Here is a 21,241-nt window from a genome sequence, read left to right as displayed (position 1 = left end):
AAATTACCAGTAGTTTTGTGTGTAATTTTTCATGTTTCTTGTATATGATTGTGTTTTAATAGGAGAAAATCAAGCCCTCTTCTTAGGTACTACTCTTACCATTTTTTAAAGTGTTGAAACATCTACGTAAATAATTAAAGCAGTTCCCAAAATTATGTGCTTTGGTTTGTAAGCATAATTAGAAAGTGGTTTAGCTTACCATTTGACTCAGTTGGAGATGCTGCTTAATTAAATATTAATCATTTTGAAAATATTTACAAGAAAAATATGATTCCCTGAATGCAAAACATATGATTTATAGATAATACTACATACAAAAAAAAAAGTTGGTCAGGGTCTTTCCTCCACTGTTCCTGGGCAATAAGTCTTTTTTCCATATAGGGTAGCAATTCTCAGCCATGGGTGATTTTGCCCCCCAGGGGATATTTGTTCATATATGGAGATGTTTCAGTTGTCTTAACTGGGGCTGCTCCTGGCATCTAGTGGACAGACCCAGAGAAACTGCTAAACATACTACGATGCTGAAGACAGCATCCCACAACAAAGATTTATCTGGCCCAAGATATTAATAGTGCTAAGGCTGAGAAGACCACACATTTTTGCCATCTCCCTAGGATGGTTGTGCCCAAGGGTCCAAGTGTTTTTTTCTGAATCACCATTTGTTTCTTTTTTCTCAAAGAAATAATGTTTAAAGGGTAGTTAGCATTTTAAACCTAACCCGTCAAATCTTGTTTTAGTCCTATCATAGCTGAAGGATTATTGAAGTAGGCATTACATGGGATCATTTTTACTGCTTCTTGGGTGTGAGGGGGCAGTTAAGAGTACTGTGGTCTTCGGAGTCATGCGCACACATGGTTAGAACTTCATTTTTGCCACTTCTAGCTGTGTTGTTTTGTACAGATTACATAATCTTTCACCTGAGCAAATTACCTTTAGCCTCTGAAGCTGTTTATTTACCTTTAGCCTCTGAAGGTATTGGTATACCTTACGGTTGTTTCTAGTATTAAATGAGGTAACATGTTAAACATTATCTGACACACAGTAAAAACTTAGCAATAGCTGTTTTTACTGCTAGTACTGTTACTATGTACAATTTGAGATGACTACTGTTTACACGATGGGGGATACAAAAACTCCGGAATTTATTTATAAAAAAATTGTGTTTTTATCCTTACATGTTTAAACTTCAGTCACCTTCAAAGTACTCTATTTAATGCAATACACCTATCGAGGCATTTTTCTACTACTAAAAACAGTTTTTGAACTCATAAATTTTGATGTCTTTTAGTGCTTCTGCCATTTTTTGTTTCAGCTCTTCCACATTGGCAAAACATTTCCCTTCGAGGACTTTCTTCATTTGGGAAACAAAAAACATTGCTCAGGGTGAAATCAAGAGTGGGGCATGGGGTCATGCCATTTGTGGTTAAAAACTGAATACTCAGCACAGTGTGGGCAGGTGCGCTCCTAAATCATCTGTCATGAAATGCATTAAAGAGTCTTCAAGAAAATTTCACTGAAGCTAAATGCAGCCTCTCACACCAGTTGGTACACTGATACAGATGGGTTCCTAGAACACTTGCCTAGTGGGGGAAGCCTGTACTACAAGAAGATAATTATCTTCCAGAAAATAATTCCGTTTTTTTTTGGTGTCCTCTCTTATATAGCATTATCAAGAAACATTTTAAACAACTGATAGATTAATGAACTTTTGTAAATTAGGGTGTTTATGGGCTGTAGACAAATTTTCATTAATGTCAAGGTGCTAGGATATTGAGGTGTCTAATGTGGTGTCATAATGTGGTTCTGTCTTCTTAACAGAGATGTATAGGTTAAAGTTGTTATTGTTGTGTATGTGTCTCCTCCCCCAACACCATTCCCTATTAGGTCATTGCTGAAGCCCTTAATCAACTCATTCCTCAAAAAGCAAATCTTGTTCTACTGTCTGGTGCTAATGAGGGAAAATGTGACCTCAAGGAGAAATGGTTCGGGACTCAGTATAGCATGGAAGGTAAAATATTTTTAATAATTGGCATACGTAATTTAGGTATATCTGACTAACCTGGGAATTTTTTTTTTTCCTTAATAATGTATCTGATTGTTCCTGTAGGGGAAAAAATCTGTGTGTGTGTGTGTGTGTGTGTGTGTGTGTGTGTGTGTGTGTGTGTTTTCAAATGAAAATTATTTATACTTCTTTGCTATGATTTTATCTGTATTTATTATTAGCTAGTGAAAAAATCCTGTTGTCTTGGTAGTTTGGGGGCAATTTTGACTATCTTTTAGAACAGTACATCTCAAACTTCTTCAGTATACATATGTTAAACCTGGAGAGCTTATTAAAATACAGATTCCGATTCAGTACCTCTTGGGTGGGGCCTGAGATTCTGCAATTCTGCAAGCTCCCAGGTGATACCAATACAGATGAGACCACACTTTGAGTATCAAGAGTGTTGAATACCTGGATATGTCACTCAGAGGTCTCTGAAGAAAGGAGAATTGATTTGTGAAGGCTAGTTGTTGACTGGTTTGTTATTGAGAGAATTCTGAACATTGCATTGTTGATTGGATCAGTTTGCTTTTCTATCTCTACAGATGTTGAAAACTCTTGGGCTGAACTTTGGAAAAGTAACTTTGAATTAAATCCAGATCTTCATCTTCCAGCTGAAAACAAGTACATAGGTCAGTGAAATAGCAATCATTGTAGATAATCCACCCATGTCCTAATAAAACAAATAGCACCTGTATAGAACATTATGTTTTACAAAGAACCATTTGCCCAGTAACACTCTGGGATGGGCATCACTGTTTTCTACTTTATTGAATGAGAAAACCAAGGATCAAAACAGTAAAGCAGCTTGTCCAAGACTATTTAGTTGGTGAATGGAGAAAACAGGACTTTAAACATAGATCTTGGGACCCTCTGAAGCATATGTTTTTGTATGTATGTCATAGCTGATCCTTTCGTTCAGTCTATGTTGGAATTGTTATCTTTTCTGGTTGTTTTAGTGTTTTTCAAACTATAGATTGCAACCCATTAGAGGACTGTGAAATCAGTGTAATGGGTTGTGACATCAGTGTAATGAATTGTGAAAGCATTAAAAAATTAGTTAGAATGGAAAATAGCAATGTTTAATTGCATAAAGAAAGGATATTATTTCAAGAACTTTTTTCCAGATTTCACAAAGAAAAGTTACTTTGATTTCTGAAACCAAGAACAGATTGCTGGGAATCCTATTAATATACCTCAGTGAGTCATTAACTCTTTTCTTTTGTTAGCCACGGACTTCATGTTGAAGGCTTTTGATTGTCCTGAGACAGAATACCCTGTTAAAATCGTGAACACTCCACAAGGTTGCCTGTGGTATAAGAAAGACAACAAATTTAAAATCCCCAAAGGTAAATTGTTTCTCTTCCTAAAAGGAGTGAAATAAGTGTTATAAATCTTTCTTCACATTGTAGCAAAAAACTTTTTTCCTTATGGTTGTCTGCCTCCCTTTATCCTTCCCTTTCCATTTGAAGACCTTTTCCAGGCTTGTCTGTCAGATCAGTACTGCCCTCCTGTGCCATCACAAAAACCCTGTAGACACTACAGATTCTAGGAATAAAGATTCGAGCCTAAAATGAATTTGTTTTCAGATATTTTTCTTTCAGTTTAATGAAAGCAGAGCCAGGTATTTGGCCATCTTAGGGAACAGGTGGTACTTTCGAACATTATTTATAAAAAGAGATAGAGGCTCTGGCCAGGTAGCTCAGTTGATTAGAGTATTATCCCAATACAACAAGGTTGTGGGGTTTGATCCCTGGTCAGGGCACATACAAGGATAAACTAATGAATGTATAAATAAGTGGAACAACAAATCGATATTTTTCTCTCACTTTCTAAAAAATCAAATCAGTAAAAATTTTTTTAAAAAATGGAGATAGAATGAGAGTATATTGAAGGAAATTATTCTTAGACACCAAAGCCTCATCCAGCATTACAAATGTGAAATGTTTTCCATATATCTCCCTCTACATTTTGTTTTTCAGCATGGAGGAAGCATAGTGAACAGTCTCTAAAATCCTTCAACTCAGTAGCCCAAACTGTGTTGCTTTTTTTTCTGTTCCTGTGCTTTGCAAAAAAACTTACTGAAGCAACATGGAGTCAAAGGCTGAGTGCTCTTGGTTGTCATTTAATCCATTTTCCTAACCTCAACCAACTGTACTGATTAGCTCTGATGAATTCTTGAATTTATTGGGAAGATGTTAGCTCAATTTTTGTTGAATAGCTCACAAGAGTTTCTAAAAATGTTCCTAACATTTATTCAGCTTCCTTGGAAAGGCTCTGCTATAACTTTTTGTGAGCATTTGGATTGTTCCCTTACTGTTACTGACATGTATACCTATGTAAACATTTTCCCTGACTAATGGTATTGATAAATATGAGTATTTGTAGGCTTCTCTGTGTATCTGTCTGTATCTCTGATCTTTCTGTAGATTAAAGTGTGCCTTCTGGTCATTATTTGGAATAGTAAATACTACATTTTATAGATCCCTAAGGATAAAAATTTAATGAGGATTTAAGGATTAATAGCCTATTTCAAATTTTTAAAAAAGCATGATACTGGGGATAAATTGATGTATAGACTACTTGAGGCCTCTGGCCTGTATTTTCTCATCTATGATCTTTTTTCTTTCAGCATATATACGTTTCCATCTGATCTCACCTTTGATACAGAAGTCTGCAGCAAAGTAAGCAATTACCGTCTTTTCCAGAAAAAATATTATTGAAAATTACATTGTTTCACTTTAAATCATTGTATCATTTTCTCTATCAGCACTTGAACAATGCCACTCATTTATGTATTTTTCCCATGCCCAAAACAAATTATTTGTATCAATACTAAACATTAAGATGACATTGTGGCTGCCACATCTCCAGCACCCATTTGTAACACAGGCTGAAAGTGAAGGCTAGTTGTAGAATTTCTGGTTCAGACAGTGCCTTAGAGATGAGTTTGAGTAAGCTTCCAGTCTGTGATGAGGCTAAGTGGATCTGTTGATCCTGTATTTAGAGGCTGCCAGAGAATCTGATTACATATACTTTGTTCTTAGCAAATTACTTATATATTTCTGTAGATAGCTGCATTGTAGGAGGTCAGAGAGCCCCCAGAATTCCTGAAACATAGGACATACTTAGGAAATGATAGTGTATTTCTTCCATTCCTTTGCCATTTAACATGTATAATCCAACCTTAAAGTGACAAGCAGCATTAACATGTATTAATATCCACTTTAAAAAATACATTACCCTCATCCTTTCCCTCAGATATTTAATTTGTCAGCCAGGAGACCTAGGGTGCAGTAATAGCCAGAGCCTTTAGGCCAGTTACCTTTGGTGCCTTTTACACATACCCCACTGTGCAGCATACATATGACTACTTTCTTTGTGTGCATGAGATGAAAAAGACTGGGATGCACTGCTGAGGATAGGAGTTTTATAATGACCATGTGAAAGTGAGTTTTGGAGGCAGTATTTACCTTGAATTCAATTAGTATGTAGTTTTACCTTCTGGAGAAGTAAGTAAACATCTTTGTAAAAATGAAGTTTCTTACTTTAAATCAAGCAAATCTTTTCATGTCTATTTCTAGCCAATTAATGATGCTGTTTGCATTTTATACTCTCAGTGTGGTCCTCTTTGATATCTTTGTCAATATCCTCACCCATAACCTTGCGGAACCAGCTTATGAAGCAGATGTGGCACAACTGGAGTATAAGCTGGTAGCTGGAGAACATGGTTTAATTATTCGAGTGAAAGGATTCAACCACAAACTACCTGTAAGTATAAGTGCTTTGTTTTCCTGATAGAGAGCTTTGAAATTTCATATTTACGTTTGTTGCTCCCATGGCACCAAACATAGAGGCTTATGCATGGAGTGCTATACATAGAAAGTAATCTTTATTAGTGTGGATTATCATGCTTTCTTGTCAGATGTTTGTATTCTTTCTTCTTCTTCCTATTCTCTATCCCATTGTTTTAAGTATGTGTGTCTTGTTTCTCAGTTCTAAGTTTGAGCCCTTTAGAAACGGTATATATCTTGCCAGTAGTTTGTCTTTTGGTAAGGAATGTGTTTCATTGTCACTTTTTCAAAAACTTCATAAGCAGGAGAAATAATATAGGGTGCCAGCTAAGAGGGTTAGATCGTTATACACCAGGTAAAGTAATATAATGTACCCAATGGGTAGAACATATGTTAAGGTTTGGGGAACTGGATTCATACAAGAAAAAATCTGGAGAAAATGACCTGACAGAGGTTAGATCTGTGCTAAGAGGTGATAGTTTCCATATGTTAGCAGAAATGCTGTTAAAGAATATAGTTCTCTCCTATATACCCTTGTTCCCATTAGTCTCCTCAGGGAACAAAGATCGGTCTTAGGAGGACGCATCATGGACTATTTTGTCAACCTTCGAAGGTTTACATATAATCTAGCTTAATATCCAAACAGATTAAAGCCTAATATTACAGTTGACATTTGGGATATATGTTTTGGAATTACCTGGAGAGCTTTTCAAAATACAAACCATAGAAAAGTATTTGAGCTTCTTCATTTTATGAAACTTACTTAGCTTTAATATTAAAGCCTGAGATAGAATATAAATATATAAAACTAGAGATGAATTTTAGCTGTAAAATGTAGATACAAACATTTCAAAATATGAACGTTAAATGCAACAATGTAACAAAAAGAATAATTCACTATGACCACGTGCTAGGAATACAAAGGGTTGGTGTTCAGTATTAGGAAGTTGATGAATAAATCATGACACAGGTCAAATGAGAAACACAACAGTCATACCTCAGAGTTTTGTGGGTTTGATTCTAGACCTCCTCAATTAAGTGAGTGCCACAATAAAGGGAGTTGATCTTTGTGCTGGTTTCACTTTGTAAAAAAAGCACCATGGTAAAGTGTAGTAAAGCAAAGCACAACAAAATGAGGTATGCCTGTATTTGGACATAGTGATAAATGTCAAAGCATTTGCTAAATTAGAGTGGGTATTACTAATAAATAGGAATGAGGAGAAATTACTTAATCACAATAAAAATTTTAATTTAAAAACAGTAACAGCAAATATTACACTGGGGAAATGCTGAACATTAAAAGCAGGAATAAGCCAAGGATACCCACAATTATCTCTATTATTCAACATTAATTTAGAGGTTGTGGCTACTACATTAAAATGAAAAAAAAAATGAAATAAAATAAAAATACTTGGAAAAGAAAAAGTATTTTTCTTTCTTTTAAATTATATTTTATTGATTATGCTTTACAGTTGTCTCAATTTTTCCCCCTTTGCCCACCTCCACCCTACATTCCCCACCCCCTCAGGCAATCCCCACACAATTTTTCCTGTGTATAAGTTTCTGGCTACTCCAGTTCCTGTACTGTACTTTACATCCCAATGGCTCTTCTGTAATTACCAATTTGTACTTCTTAATCCCCTTACCTCTTGGCCCATTCCCCCACATCCTCTTCTTGTCTGACAACCATCAAAATGCTTGCCGTGTCCATGAATCTGTTATTCTTGTTTGCTTAGTTTGGTTTTTAGATTCAATTGTTGATAGGTTGTATTTATTGCCATTTTATTGGTTTTTTTTAATTAATTAATTTTTCCAAATACATTTGTCTCTGCCTTCGCCCCACCACTTTCCCCTCCCTCCACCCCCCCAACCCTTCCCCACTTTGGTTTTGTCCATGAGTCCTTGCTATATCATTTTATTGTTCATAGTTTTGATTTTTTTCTTTTTCTTAAATAAGTCCCTTTAACATTTCATATAATAATGGTTTGGTGATGATAAACTCCTTTAGTTTTTCCTTGTCTGGGAAGCTTTTTATCTGCCCTTTAATTCTAAATGATATCTTTGCTGAGCAGAGCAATCTTGACTGTAGGTCCCTGCTTTTCATGACTTTGAATATTTCTTGCAGTCCCTTCTAGCCTGTAAAGTTTCTTCTGAGGAAGCAACTGGCAGTTTTATGGGAACGTAGGTAACTAGTTGATTTCTCTTGATATGTTTAAGATTCTCTCTTTATCTTTAACCTTTGGCATTTTAATTATTATGTGTCTTGGAGAGGGCCTCTTTGCATCCTCTTGTTTGGGACTCTCTGTGCTCCCTGAACTTGCATGTCTATTTCCTTCACCAAATTAGGGAAGTTTTCTTTCATTATTTTTCCAAATGGATTTCCAATTTCTTGCTCTTTCTCTTCTCCTTTTGGCACCCCTATCATGTGAATGTTGTAACACTTGAAGTTGTCCCTGAGGCTGCTCTGCTTACACTACTTTTGTTTTGTTTGTTTTTTTTTGTGGGGGGAGGTTTTCTGATTCCTTATGTTCCAAATCATTGATTTGATTCTTGGCTTCATCCACTCTACTGTTGTCTCCCCATAAATTGTTCTTTATTTCAATTAGTGAATCCTTCATTTATGACTACATCTTTTTATGCTGTTGATGTCCTAAGTTCTTTGAGCATCCTACAACAAGTGTTTAGAACTCTGCATCTGATAGATTGCTTATCTTCATTTTGTTTAGTTCTTTTCCTGGAGTTTCAATCTGTTCTTTCATTTGGGCCATGTTTCTTTGTCTCTTCATTTTGGCAGCTTCCCTGTGTTTGTTTCTATATATTAGGTAGAGCTGCTGTGACTCCCTGTCTTGGTAGCGTAGCCTAATGTAGTAGGTGTCCTGTAGGATCCAGTAGCACAGCCTCCCCTATCACCCAAGCTGAGTACTCAAGGACTGAGTACACCCTCCTCCTTGTAATTGAGCCTTGGTTGCTGTTGGCAGGGATTTACCCAGGCCATTCAGCTATAAGTGTTGGCTATGACCACTCACCAACAACCTCTGCCTTCTGTGGAGGATCAGTTGTGCAGGGACAGGTTAGTAGTGCTCTGATGTGGTCTGTAGCTGTCCACTGGGTGTGCTGGCCCTGGGGTTTCCTGGGTGGTTCAGGCCAAGGTTAGCACCCAGCTGCCTGAGCTATAGAGCAATTGGAGATGGCTGCTAGTCCTGTTCTTGGTGCCACTTAGCAAAAGGTACTGGTGCTGGGGAGCTCCCTGAGCCCAGCTGTTGCTTATTTAAAAGGATTTAGGAAGTTGTGAAGCAGGAGCCAAGACCAGCCATTCATATGGAAAAGCTACTGTTAACAGCTGTGATTTGGGTAGGGTGGAGCCTTGGGGAATTTCCAGGGTGGGGCAAACAGTGTTAGCCAGGTTTATGGAGTCTCAGATACGGCACCAGCCTGTGGGCTCTGTGTCTCTACCCGCCTTTCTATCTAGGAGAAAGCTGTCCCCCCCCCCCCCCCCCCCGCTCCCACTTTGATGCCAGACACTTGAGTTCCTCCCCATATGCCTCTGCTGCCTTTCAAGCTGCTACCCTATTGCCAGAGCTCAAAGAGAATGAGTCTGAGTGAGTCGGTGTGTGGATTCTTTAAGCGGAACTGCTTGGGACTCCAGCATTTCTCCCACCAATTCAATCCCTGTTGGTTTTTGTAGCCAGAAGTTATGGGGGCTTCTCTTCCTGGCACTGGAACCCTGAGCTGGGGGGCCTCGTGTCAGCCTGAGGCTGCTTACTCCTGAGATATCCCTCCCAAATTTTTATCCACCACACGTGGATGTGGGACCAGCCTGTTCCACATCTCTGCCCCTCCTACCAGTCTGGATGGATGTAGTTTCTTTAATTCCATAGTTGTCAGACTTCCATTCAACTTGGTTTTTGCCATTTGAGTGATGGTTGTTCTATAATTTAGTTGTATTTTGGATGTGGTTGTGCAAAGAGGTGAGCCATGTTTAGCTGTGCTGCCATCTTGACAAAAAGTCCATATCCTTTCAGAAAAAGTATTTTTCTTTGCACATGATAGGAAACCTAACTAAATCTAAGATAGGTTTCTATTCTTAGAAAACCTAAGATACAACTGAAATTTTAAAAATAACTTGTGATATGACTGGTCACAAGATCAGTACATCAAAATTGCTTTTTCCTATAGAAGCAGTAACTACTTAGAAATGAATAGAAACAATATCTATTTATAATATTGAGAAAAACAAAATCCTATCTAAAGAAAACTATAAGTCTTACTGAAGCATATAATAAAAGACCTTAAGGGAGAGACTTATGTTTCAGTAGGACAGCTATATAGAAAATTGTTGTTACTTCAAAATTAACATGTAAATGTAATGTCCTCTCAACTAAAGTTACATTTAGGGGTAGTGGGGATGCAGGTAAAATTATTTTTAAGTTCATTTTGAAGAAAGAAATGTTTAAGAATACCCATGAAAATTATAAAAATGGAAGAACCATCACTCCAAATTTGACAGTTATTGAGGATTTTAGCTCCTGGAAGTTGTTTGAGTCATCAGTACTTCTCTTTTGTCCTCCAAAAGCTTGTTACCATGTTGGGCCCCTGGTAAAAACCAATGGAAAACATTCTCCTGCCCCTCCCCCCCAAAAACCTTAGTTTTCATGTTTCTTCATTTAAAGTGTTTCTTTCTTTCTTTTTTTAGCTACTGTTTCAGCTCATTATTGACTATCTGGCCGAGTTTAGTTCCACACCAGCTGTCTTTACAATGATAACTGAGCAGTTGAAGAAGACCTACTTTAACATCCTCATCAAGCCTGAGACTCTGGCCAAGTAGGTCTGCATGGGAACAGCTTTTATTTTGAAGGCTCAAAAGTATTTGCCTTCCTAGGGGTTAGTTGGTGGGGGCTGAGGCTATAGTTTCCCTGGTAATTTTCAGACTTCTTAGAATTGTGCTGTGGTTTATGAAACCAGTCTATGGGATTATAGGATTTCTAAACCTAGCTAAAGAAGCTGTGTGTAAGTAGGACTGAAAGTAGCCTACTATACTTAATTAGAGGCTGAAGGTAAAAAAGGGCGTTTTTCCAAAGTTTGTAAGTAAATAACATTTAAGTGCTGGCTTTGTTGTAGTTCAGAATTGCTTGCTGGTGATGTTTTACTATGGTGATTTTAGTGTGTTGGGTGCTGTGATGAGTAGCTGAGTTAAACTGCTTAAACGCATCTTTTATCTACTAGCAACTGCAGCTATCGAGAATGCAGCCAGAAGTTCCAGAAGAGAGCATAAAGGCTTCTGGACAGCCTGTGTACTAATGCTTAAACCCTTTGCTAATAGGCAGCCCCCTTGGGCATTTCATCAGAGCCCGTATAGCTTATAGTTTACTTTGTGTGAATTGAGAAAAATCACCTCCTTGGAAGTACCCTCTATCAGCAGGGAGGGGGGAAAATTCCACTGAGCAGACATAGCCCTTTGTGCACATGGTTTGCAAGCCCCTACTTGACCTCCTTGCTGGACACCTATAAATGGTAAACAGCACAATCTGATAGAGAGGCCCTGCCTTTGACAGTTATAATGAGACCATAAATGACCAAAGTTCGGGAAGAAGTAGTTAAGAGTCAGACAAGTAATAACTGATAATCTGATCACAAAAACCTACGAAAATTAAAAACCAAATGTAAGTTGGGAAGGAGAGTTGTCTGGAACTATTGATATGTTGAAAAATAGCCCTGTGTATGCAGTTACTCCTGAATACTACTTTATTAAAATGTGGTAAAATAATAATAATAACACCTTTTTATCGAAGATTTGTTATGTGCTAGACCTAAGAACTTTATATGTGTTTGATTTTCACCAAAACCACATTATTATTTCCTTATTTTACAAATGAAGGAATTGAGTCACATATGTTAGGTGACTTGCCAAGTTTAAACAACTTAGTGCGGGGAAGAAAAGGGTTGAGGGTCAGTCTGATTTTAGCCCGCAGCTACAACCGGTAATACACTCTCAGGTCAGTAATAGATATCCATAATGGTGGCCTCCAGTGACTGGTAAAATGTTAGATTTTAAATCAATATAGTAATAATTTTAAATTGGTGTGTGACTCATCTGGCAACTTAAATTATATGAAATATTTTATTTTGCAACTGTGACTGGCAAATAAGTTGCACTAGTAAGCAAACCTGTGTAACAGTTTATGTATACAATTTTAAATGCTTTTTTGTGATTGTTTCTCTATCTTAAGTTGTGATAGAAATTGTCTTTCTTTAAAACATATCACCTGGCCCTGGCTGGTGTGGGTTGGGTGTCATCCTACAAACTGATAGGTTGCCTGATCAATTCCCAATCAGGGTACATGCCTGGGTTGTGGGCCACGTCCCCAGCTGGGATGTGCAAGAGGCAACCAGTCGATATTTCTCTTGCCTATCAATGTTTCCCCTCTCTTTCTCCCTCCCTTCCCCACTCTCTAAAAGTAAGTAAATAAAATCTTTAAAAAAAAAAAATGAAGTATATCATTTGTAGAAATTTAACCAAATCCTTCTTTATTTTCAAGATTCATATTTTACAACAAAATTTTGTTTTTTTCCTGCCCTCTTTACAGAGATGTGCGGCTTTTAATTCTGGAATATTCCCGTTGGTCTATGATTGACAAGTACCGGGCTTTGATGGATGGCCTTTCCCTTGAGTCTCTCCTGAGCTTTGTCAAAGAATTCAAATCCCAGCTCTTTGTTGAGGGCCTGGTACAAGGAAATGTCACAAGCACAGTGAGTGTGAGGTGTTCTGTCACTGTTGGCCAGGTCTGAATGCCACTTGTGGGCTCTGGAATTGCATTAGTTCTTCTCTGAAGCTCTGTATTTTATGACAAGCCAACACTGTCATAGTCTATTTATAAGGGAACCAGGCCACTCTAATGGGCAAGACTTTTTTGTGATGGATGCTGGTAATGGACCAGGACTTTGAGTGAAATGAGTTTGATAAATATATGGTATTGGTTACATTTGTTGAGGATTGTGTATGGAAACTACGAAGAGTTTAGAAATTAAAGTGGGACCTGGGGGATGGTGAAAGCTGTATATATATGTATATATATACATATACACATACGCAGAACTTACATGTCAAGTTTGTATATGAAGCTAAGGAGCTTCGGCTTTATCCTGTAATAAGTAGAGAATCATCGAAGGATTTAAAAGATTTGTCATTAAGACCCAGATAGACTAGTTATGAGGCTGTTGCAAAAATCAATATGAAGTATGATTTCACTTGTATGACGTATCGAAGTCATAGAAACAGAAAGTAGAATGGTGGTTACCAGGGATTGGGAGAAGTAAAAAGGGAGAGAATTGTTTTGTGGGTACAGGGTTCAAGTTTTGCAAGATGAAAAGTTCTGGAGTTCTGTTTCACAACACTTTGAATATATTTAATGCTAGAAGACTATACATATAAAAGTGGTTAAGATGGTAAACTTAATGTTTTTATACACACACAAAGTTGAAGTAAAAAATGATGAAGCCTGAGGTTAAGCAAAATAAATGAGTAAGAAGTACTTAAGAAATAATGAGGTAGAGGATGGCCACAGTTGAGTGACTGATTAGATGTGGAGGTGAGGGGCCAGGGAGGGATCTAGGATGATGCCTACATTTCTTGCTGAACCACTGGGTTGGAGGAAGAGGAAGCATAGTAGGTTTGGGGGCATATGAGGAGTTTGTTTTGATATATTTTGAGTTGGATATGTCTGTGGGACCTTGTAACTAACTGAGGCCTCTCCTGGCCAAGAGTACTTGGCCGGGACTTTTCCTAAACTGTTTGACCATCTTCCATGGCCTCCCAGTTTCTCAGGACTGGCCTTTTGATGCAATGTATAAATGGATACTCTTGAGATTGGCTGCTATCCTCCCCACCCCTTTATGTCTTCATCCCACAACCCCAAACCAGCCTGTTTCTGTCCTGTTCATGGAAAGAAGTTTTAAAGCCTCAACTCACAGAGGAGAGTAGGAATAGTTGCCTGCTGCTCTGAGCACAGTGGCAGTATTGGGCAGGGGCCTTTGGTCCAGCAGACTCAGTAGCATGTTTTGCCCAGGTAGAAACCACTTGAGAGATGAGGGGGAGGAGATGCATTCACTTAGTAGTATTGTTCTGTTGCTCACTCTGTGCCAGGCTCCAGGTTTCTAAGTCACAGTCACAGTTGTCATAGAGGGCACAGACTAGTGGGGTAAACTGGACAGTTAAGTTTGATCCAGTGGGGAAAGTGTCACAGTGTACATACATACAGGTGAGCAGAGTGCCAAGGGAGAACAGAGAGGAGCCGGTCAATTGAGAGCCCCTTAATGTTCAACAAACATAATATTAAAACATGTGAATGATAAGCCCAGTCAATGAATGATGTACCCAGCATTTTGGGTTACAGACTATGTCTGCTTTCCTAATGTTATCCAGGGCTTCCCAAGCAATTAGAGTATTGATATTAGTTGGTTCTGGGTGAAATTAATGTCAAGAGAGCCTGATGTAGTTATTTCTTCTCTTTTGCCTCCTAGGAATCTATGGATTTCCTGAAATATGTTGTTGAGTGAGTATTGGTTTGAGTCTTCTCTTTGGGAGTTTTGTGTTCTCACCAGCAGGAGGGCCTTGAGCCACAACTCAGTTGTTAGTAAACCACAGTCTGCAGATGGTTCTTGTGATAGGTTTTCTTGAAGCCAGCTATGTAAACACAGCAATGCAGAAGGGACTGTGGAAGGCCTGACCTCTTTTTCACGGTTTTTGGGTGGGGTAAGAGGATAAAGGCATGGCCTCAGTGACCCACACTGATTCTTTTGCAGCAAGCTGAACTTCATGCCTCTGGAGCAGGAGATGTCTGTGCAGTTCCAGGTGGTAGAACTGCCCATTGGCCACCACCTATGCAAAGTGAGAGCTCTGAACAAGGGTGATGCCAACTCTGAAGTCACTGTGTACTACCAGGTCAGTTGGGCCCTTTGCACACAGCCACCCTTATGGCTAATTACCTTTAGGGCACTAAAGCCTGGGGGAGTAGTGGCCCTATGACTTTCAAGGCCTTCAAGTTACCTCTGTCGTTTTGTGCTTGAGGTCATTTGTCTTCTTGAAGCAACTACATTGAAAAATTGCTGTCAGTAAAATGAATCCTTTTTAAATCACAGTGCTTCATTGATCACCCAAGCACTGGTCCGGAGGGACAAAGTGTGGCTGGAAATTCCTGTATGTTCCCCTGACAGAGCCCCAAGCAATAGGAGAACATTTGTTAAAAGGATAGTTTTGAAAATGAGGCAAAAGTAAACATAGCTCTGCAATCAGTATGCAGCAAAACAGAATGACTACCAGAGCTCTAATGGAAGGTTTCAGAGCACCTGAGAGAGAGGATTTATCACCTCTGTTTTATGAGTGATGAATCTGAGGCCCAGAGTCCCTTACTTTCCTGGTTATACCAGCTGGGGCTTGAATTTATTCCTTTTATTCTCAAGTCCTGTGTTCTTTCCACACCATTCTGGAGAGTTGGGATGGAACTTAAAAGAATTTTGCAACAGTCTCAATTGGCCTATATTATACCTTAGCCTGTGGTTAGTCCCACTCGCTTCTAGACTGATCTCAGACTTTTCAAATGCTGGGGCTTCTATAGCTGCTACTATACTGTGGTCTTGGGTTCCCTGTATTAAATCTCTTCTCTGCCAGGCCCTATGAAGACCCCTGTCGACTTTGGGCATAGCTGCATGGCCTTACTCTTGCTTTGTCCTTTTGTTGTATTTCTGGCTCTGAACCCAAGTCTTTCTTGAGAGGCCCACCTTGTTCACAGAGCCAGTCTCCCTCCTGGCTATAGCTACCTGGGTTTGTCCCCCCAGGCCTGGTCCTGCCTAGCCCTCTCTGCATGGCCAGTGTTCTGACTGCTGAGAACCCGGAGAGAGGAGTTCTCCAGTTTTAGGTCGAGTTTGTTAAGACCATGTTTGTTGTGCTCCATTGATCGCTTCTTAGCAGCAGCTTCTAATACAGACTGTTTATTTTACCAAGCCACTGCCCTCTTCACAGAGAGCATTTTGAACAGGAAAATGACAAAAAGTTTTAACGGGTTTTATTGCAGTCCTTCTAGAGGCAAACAGGAAATTTTGCTGCTGACTAAAAACAGGCTTGCAGGGAGCACTGGCTTTAGCTCTTCTTCTAGTAAAGTGGGAAGAACAGAAAATGAGTTTGTGTCAGAGGAACCTGCAAGATCTTGGCTGGGGGACACGCCAGCAAACTCCTTGCTTGTTGGCCTCTTGCCCTCTTTTATTCTAACCACATTATTCTGCCAAGTGTCCAGGACAACCAGGATGTGGCTTCCAAGTGAGGTACCTGCTAAGCACTTCTCTTATCAACTGGTTTGGGTCCCAGCATATGGCTGTAGAAGCTCCTATTCATATCCTCTCCATCTGAGGAATAGGTCCAGTTACGCTTCATTGATATTCAGACATTTCCTGCTTTCCTTACTTATTTAGCCCCTTACACTGCAAGTACTTGATTTTAGTGTGTCCTCTGAATACATCCTTTGAGCAGAAGTGGACAAATCCTCATGTCTGCCTGCAATTCTGTGCCAGGAGTACAAATGATCAAGCATGATTCACGTCCTCACAGATCTTTGTCTAATGGAAAGACAGATGGATAAACACAATTGTTGCAAGTATGGCAGTAGAGGGTATGATCAACTGTTTGAGGGGATGAGAAGAATGGGATGGACACCAGAATAAATGGTTGGCAAGAATAGCTGATTAAAAAGCCCTGTAAGCCATTGGATTTCCCATTGGTCTGACCAACTTCTCCTTTCAGTCAGGTACCAGGAGTCTGAAAGAATATACTCTTATGGAGCTGCTTGTGGTGAGTTGCATGAAAGAGTTGAGGTGTTCAAGCCCCTGACCCACTATGAGGACTGGCCTTTCTGCCTGGGGATAGGGACTTGGGAGTTATCAGAAATCTATGATTGAGAAATGCAATGGTTATTTAGTATTCTCACCCACTGTGAATATGGATGGGGGCCTGTGCAATTTAGAAAGAAGGCAGTAAGGGAGGCTGGACTTTGGGGGCTTGAGGTACACTTTTAGGGGAAGAAATGGAGGTTTCTCTGCTAGGAGGTGGGCTGATGGGTAGTATGTTGAATTACAGATGCACATGGAAGAGCCTTGTTTTGACTTCCTTCGAACCAAGCAGACACTTGGGTAAGTCTGCTGGCAAGAGCACTGAGCTCAAACAAGGGCCTGGGGCTTCCTTTGCAGGCTGCGGTTTCAGATATCCTGACTGAGCAGTAGTCGCTCAGAGCCCTTTGGTACTTCCATGCCTTAGTTGTACCTTCTGGTCAAAACTGCTGGAGTTTGTATCTTGGACCATGATTGGGATTTTAGTTTGGCCTAGTTCAAGATCAGCAAGAGAAAAAGCTAGCCTGCGGTCCTGACATGAAAATAAGATACACGCACACATATTTATGGATCTGCAGGCCCAGTAAAGATAGGCAGAAGCCCTTCCCTCGTCTCTAGGGCTTCTGAGGGCAGGACCCTGGTGATCACCTGAGCTCATAAACCTTTTTGATTTGGCTGCAGGTACCATGTCTACCCTACCTGTAGGAACACATCTGGGATTCTAGGATTCTCTGTCACTGTGGGGACTCAGGCAACCAAATACAAGTGAGTGTGCAAACTACTATTATTCTTGGCATGGAGAGCAGGGGCTACAGGTATTTAACTTAAACATCAGACAACTCTGACCAAATAGGGTTTGCTTCATAGTCACAGGTGCAAGGGCTAGGGGCTGGTTGTTCATAGATGGCCTGGTCCAGGACTGATCAGCGGTTCCTGTGGTCCTGTTAGGGTTTGACTCACGTCCTGTGGTCAGTGTGCAGGGCTTGTCTGTTTCATCTCTTTAGGCAGACCTGAGGACAAGAAAGGCAAAGGTGCCTGACCTGGCCTTCACACTAGAACCAATGTACAAGGCCTTGTTGGTTCTTAGCTTTGGAGTGGCCAAGCATGGTTGTCACTGATTGAATATGATACCTGGAAATGGGCTAGATGTGGGGGTAGGGTTCTTCCCATTCTTTTCCCTCCTCCTGCAACTTATGGGAGAGTACTGACGACTGGGAAGAAAACACTTCAGCCTCTTTCCTAGAAATACACCTTAGCCTTAATTCTCTCCCTTGCCTTCTACTTGAGACCAGGTTTCTGATGACTTTTAATTGCTGTTTTGTTTCAGCTCTGAAGTTGTTGATAAAAAGATAGAAGAGTTTCTTTCTAGCTTTGAGGAAAAGATTGAAAACCTCACTGAGGATGCATTCAACACCCAGGTGACTGACCAAGCTGGCCTGGTCTGTTGTTCCTTGGCCCACACAAGCCCTCAGGACACCAGTCCTAGAGGTGCTGTGTGCTGGTTACTGTTGGAACATTGTAACCCCACCTTACTTTGACTAAAATGTCTTCCTAGCTGCGTCCCTCCTCCTCATGCTGGCAGGTCCCGAGTGAAGGGACCATAGCATGTCCGTCACAAACCAGACTGGACAGGGCCAAGTGTGTTCTGGAGGAGCTAGTGTGACATCATGCCTTAAGGTCTCGTTTTGGTGGTGACAGGTCACAGCCCTGATCAAGTTGAAGGAGTGCGAGGACACCCATCTCGGAGAGGAGGTGGACAGGAACTGGAATGAGGTGGTGACACAGCAGTACCTCTTCGACCGCCTCGCTCATGAGGTATATAGCATGGCTTCCCGAGAGCGCGAGCTGTTGGGACTCCCAGTTTTGTAGGAGTCACAATCTCAAGCACATCAGTATTGTGTGGAAGACACCTGGGGCGCTCGCATCCAGGCTTGGGTATTTACTTGCCCATTTCTTGATTAGCACCCAGGCTAGCCTCTCTTAGCATCTTAGATGGCCAAGCAAGCACAATGCTAATCCTTACCCACCCAACCCCCAACCAGTTTCAATGGGAGGAGATTCATTTTTGCATTACATATTGAGGTTCACTTTCAGATTTGTGAGGACAAAAAGGGTTCTGTTTAAAGAAAATGTAATGATTCAGATTTAATGATTCCTGGTATAGTTCTTTGACAAAGTAATACAACCCACCAAAAAAGCTGTCTTACAATCCAGTCCCTTGCTGATAATATAACCGATGTAGCAAATTACCAAAGGACATTGAAGTAGAACGGTGTAGTAAGAGGCTTCAGCCCAGTTCTTAAGGAACTCGTTTTTCTATTAGAAGCAGGGCAGATAAAGTTCTCTTTACCCATTTCTATGGTTACTGTATTTTTCTTGAGCTAGAGCATATAGCTACTATGTACCTGAGAGTATACACTAAGCATAGTACTCAGGTATAATTACAGTATCTGTTTACCTTCTCTTATCTGCTGGGGTCAGACTTTGCTGCAAAACCTGAAAATGTGTTACCAACACTCATTTTTATCCTTCTCTGGAAGGTTGGGGGCAAGCTGAGAGTTGGGAGAATAAACTGATGTGCCCAGACCAAGGAAGTCTGATTAGGATGTTAAGTTTAAGAACTATTTTTCCAGAAAATGTATTGCTAGTCTTTTATAGCTTGCTTTCTTTCCAATAAGATTGAAGCACTGAAGTCATTCTCAAAATCAGACCTAGTCAACTGGTTCAAGGCTCACAGAGGACCAGGAAGTAGAATGCTCAGTGTTCATGTGAGTATGACTGTCATTTAGCCATTATTATTCACTGAATTTGGGTTGATAGGAGCGATCCTAACAGGTCTTTGCATAAATCTGGTCAGCGTATTGCTCACCATGAGTCGTTGGCTTCTTTCAGGTTGTTGGATTTGGGAAGCATGAGCTGGAAGAGGATGTTGCCCCTTTTGGTGAGGATTCAAACTCTTCTTGTGAAGGGATGCAGCTAACTTACCTGCCAGCCTCTCCTCTGCTGACAGATTCTACCATCCCCATTACTGATATTAGGGCTTTCACATCAACACTTAACCTTCTCCCCTACCATAAAATAGTCAAATAAACTGCAGTCTCGTTGGCCTGAATGAAGCATCATGTATTTTAAAATGTGTATTCTATGAAGTTACACTACTATGGCCTTAGGGCTTCCATTGAGTTTTTGCACTGGCATCAGATTTTTGACTTACTGCTCCCTCTTCTATTGTGACTAACAAACCCAGGGTTATAGTAGCAGCTGGCAGAGAGAAACTAGCAGGGTGGCCTGGTCCTCTAAGATTTGAGAATCCAGTTCTGTATGACAGCCCTATGTAACCAATGTCTTATTAGTACCTAAATGTTAGGTGCTAATACTAATGCCTAAATGATGTTGTTTTTAATGTATTTTTAAATAAAGATAGCTCTGTATTGCTCTTCAGAATGAGCCATTTGCTGTTGTGGCATTTTTTTAAATTATATTTTGTTTTAGTGTGGGGTAGAGATCTAAAAATAAATACTCTTCCCAAAACCTCTAAGGCAATAAAATATTTTTGGATAAAATGTTTGGTAGCCCGATGTGTGCTGTATGAGAGTTCAGTGAAAACTCTGGGGAACAGCATCGTGGTTGGGGGTAACAGCAGAGCACCAAGTATAAAGGAGGGGTGAGGAAAAGGATGGATCTTTCATTATTTTAGGGTCCTTGTGTAAAGCTAATTCCTGTACTGAAAACTGTCAGATTGGCTCCAAGTTTAACCGTAAAGATAATAAAAGAAACACATTTAAAAAAGGTTGGAAAAATTATTTTATGAAGCCTTAAGAAGCGCTGAGTATAATTAAACTATAATCCAGACTTAGATACATTTCCTAATAATTGATTTTAATATATTGCGCTAATTTTCTAAAACAACTCAGAGGAACCAATATGTACAATAAAGGGAGTATTTATGAAAAATCTGGCATTAGGTATATGACACGTGTGTGTGTGTCTCCCAAGAGTATATGAACTAAGAAACAGATGATGTATATCTCAACAGCAGTGCTAGAGTGCAGAATATGAGACTGGGATTTATAAATGCTTTTCAAAGCATGGGGTTTGGAAAAGGAGCAGACATGTTTTCAAAACCTGAAGTTTTTCTCAGGACTGAAGTCAAAACTGTAACTGCCACAAAAGAAAACAGGGAAGCTTTTCTTGCTTTAATTGTTCATCTGCATCGGAAAGTCCAGTATCCCTGAGATAGGAACCACTGCAATAAGAAGGGAGTACGTAGGTTCTCCCAAAGGAAGACTGTTGCTTAATTATGCCTACTGCCCTGGTTATCAGGTGTAAACTTTGCATTTCTCAACCTAATGCTTGGCAGCACCAAGACGCTTCAGTAACGGTTCATCGTAAACCCAACATTCTCCATCTTCATGAAATAACTGTAAAAGAAAGGGGAAGATTCTAGTTACACACTTGCTGTGTACTTCTATAATATCATACGTTTTATTATTTTATGTATTCTCCCATTACACTAATATGAGTTCCAAAT

The 21,241-nt window shown here is 39.8% G+C and overlaps 2 protein-coding genes across 9 annotated transcripts in view; one reads left to right on the top strand and one right to left on the bottom strand.

The window, feature by feature from the left end:
* Window positions 1-20,273, top strand: part of NRDC (nardilysin convertase) — a 77,991-nt gene extending 57,718 nt beyond the window's left edge. The window contains exons 16-31 of one of the 2 annotated variants that reach the window (XM_054572908.1): window positions 1,885-2,008; window positions 2,590-2,676; window positions 3,274-3,393; window positions 4,677-4,728; window positions 5,665-5,815; window positions 10,532-10,659; window positions 12,423-12,585; window positions 14,356-14,387; window positions 14,638-14,776; window positions 16,628-16,675; window positions 16,961-17,013; window positions 17,392-17,475; window positions 18,038-18,128; window positions 18,409-18,525; window positions 19,389-19,478; window positions 19,603-20,273. In XM_054572908.1, the coding sequence (XP_054428883.1) occupies window positions 1,885-2,008; window positions 2,590-2,676; window positions 3,274-3,393; window positions 4,677-4,728; window positions 5,665-5,815; window positions 10,532-10,659; window positions 12,423-12,585; window positions 14,356-14,387; window positions 14,638-14,776; window positions 16,628-16,675; window positions 16,961-17,013; window positions 17,392-17,475; window positions 18,038-18,128; window positions 18,409-18,525; window positions 19,389-19,478; window positions 19,603-19,800 (1,677 nt within the window). In that variant the 3' untranslated portion in view covers window positions 19,801-20,273. The remainder of the gene's footprint in view (window positions 1-1,884; window positions 2,009-2,589; window positions 2,677-3,273; window positions 3,394-4,676; window positions 4,729-5,664; window positions 5,816-10,531; window positions 10,660-12,422; window positions 12,586-14,355; window positions 14,388-14,637; window positions 14,777-16,627; window positions 16,676-16,960; window positions 17,014-17,391; window positions 17,476-18,037; window positions 18,129-18,408; window positions 18,526-19,388; window positions 19,479-19,602) is intronic. The other variant, XM_054572916.1, reaches the window with a different exon arrangement.
* Window positions 20,274-20,303: 30 nt separating this feature from the next.
* OSBPL9 (oxysterol binding protein like 9) overlaps window positions 20,304-21,241 on the bottom strand; it is a 124,690-nt gene continuing 123,752 nt past the window's right edge. For all 7 annotated transcript variants that reach the window (XM_054572966.1, XM_054572972.1, XM_054572923.1 and 4 more), the window contains one exon: window positions 20,304-21,131. In XM_054572966.1, coding sequence (XP_054428941.1) covers window positions 21,057-21,131 — 75 coding nt within the window. In that variant the 3' untranslated portion in view covers window positions 20,304-21,056. The remainder of the gene's footprint in view (window positions 21,132-21,241) is intronic.

Source organism: Pteronotus mesoamericanus, unplaced genomic scaffold, assembly GCF_021234165.1.
Source record: "Pteronotus mesoamericanus isolate MK-2021 breed Mesoamerican mustached bat unplaced genomic scaffold, CSHL_Meso_final contig_105, whole genome shotgun sequence".
Classification (NCBI taxonomy): Eukaryota; Metazoa; Chordata; class Mammalia; order Chiroptera; family Mormoopidae; genus Pteronotus; species Pteronotus mesoamericanus.
Note: the sequence above shows the minus strand (reverse complement) of the source record. Positions and strands in the feature narration are given on the sequence as shown.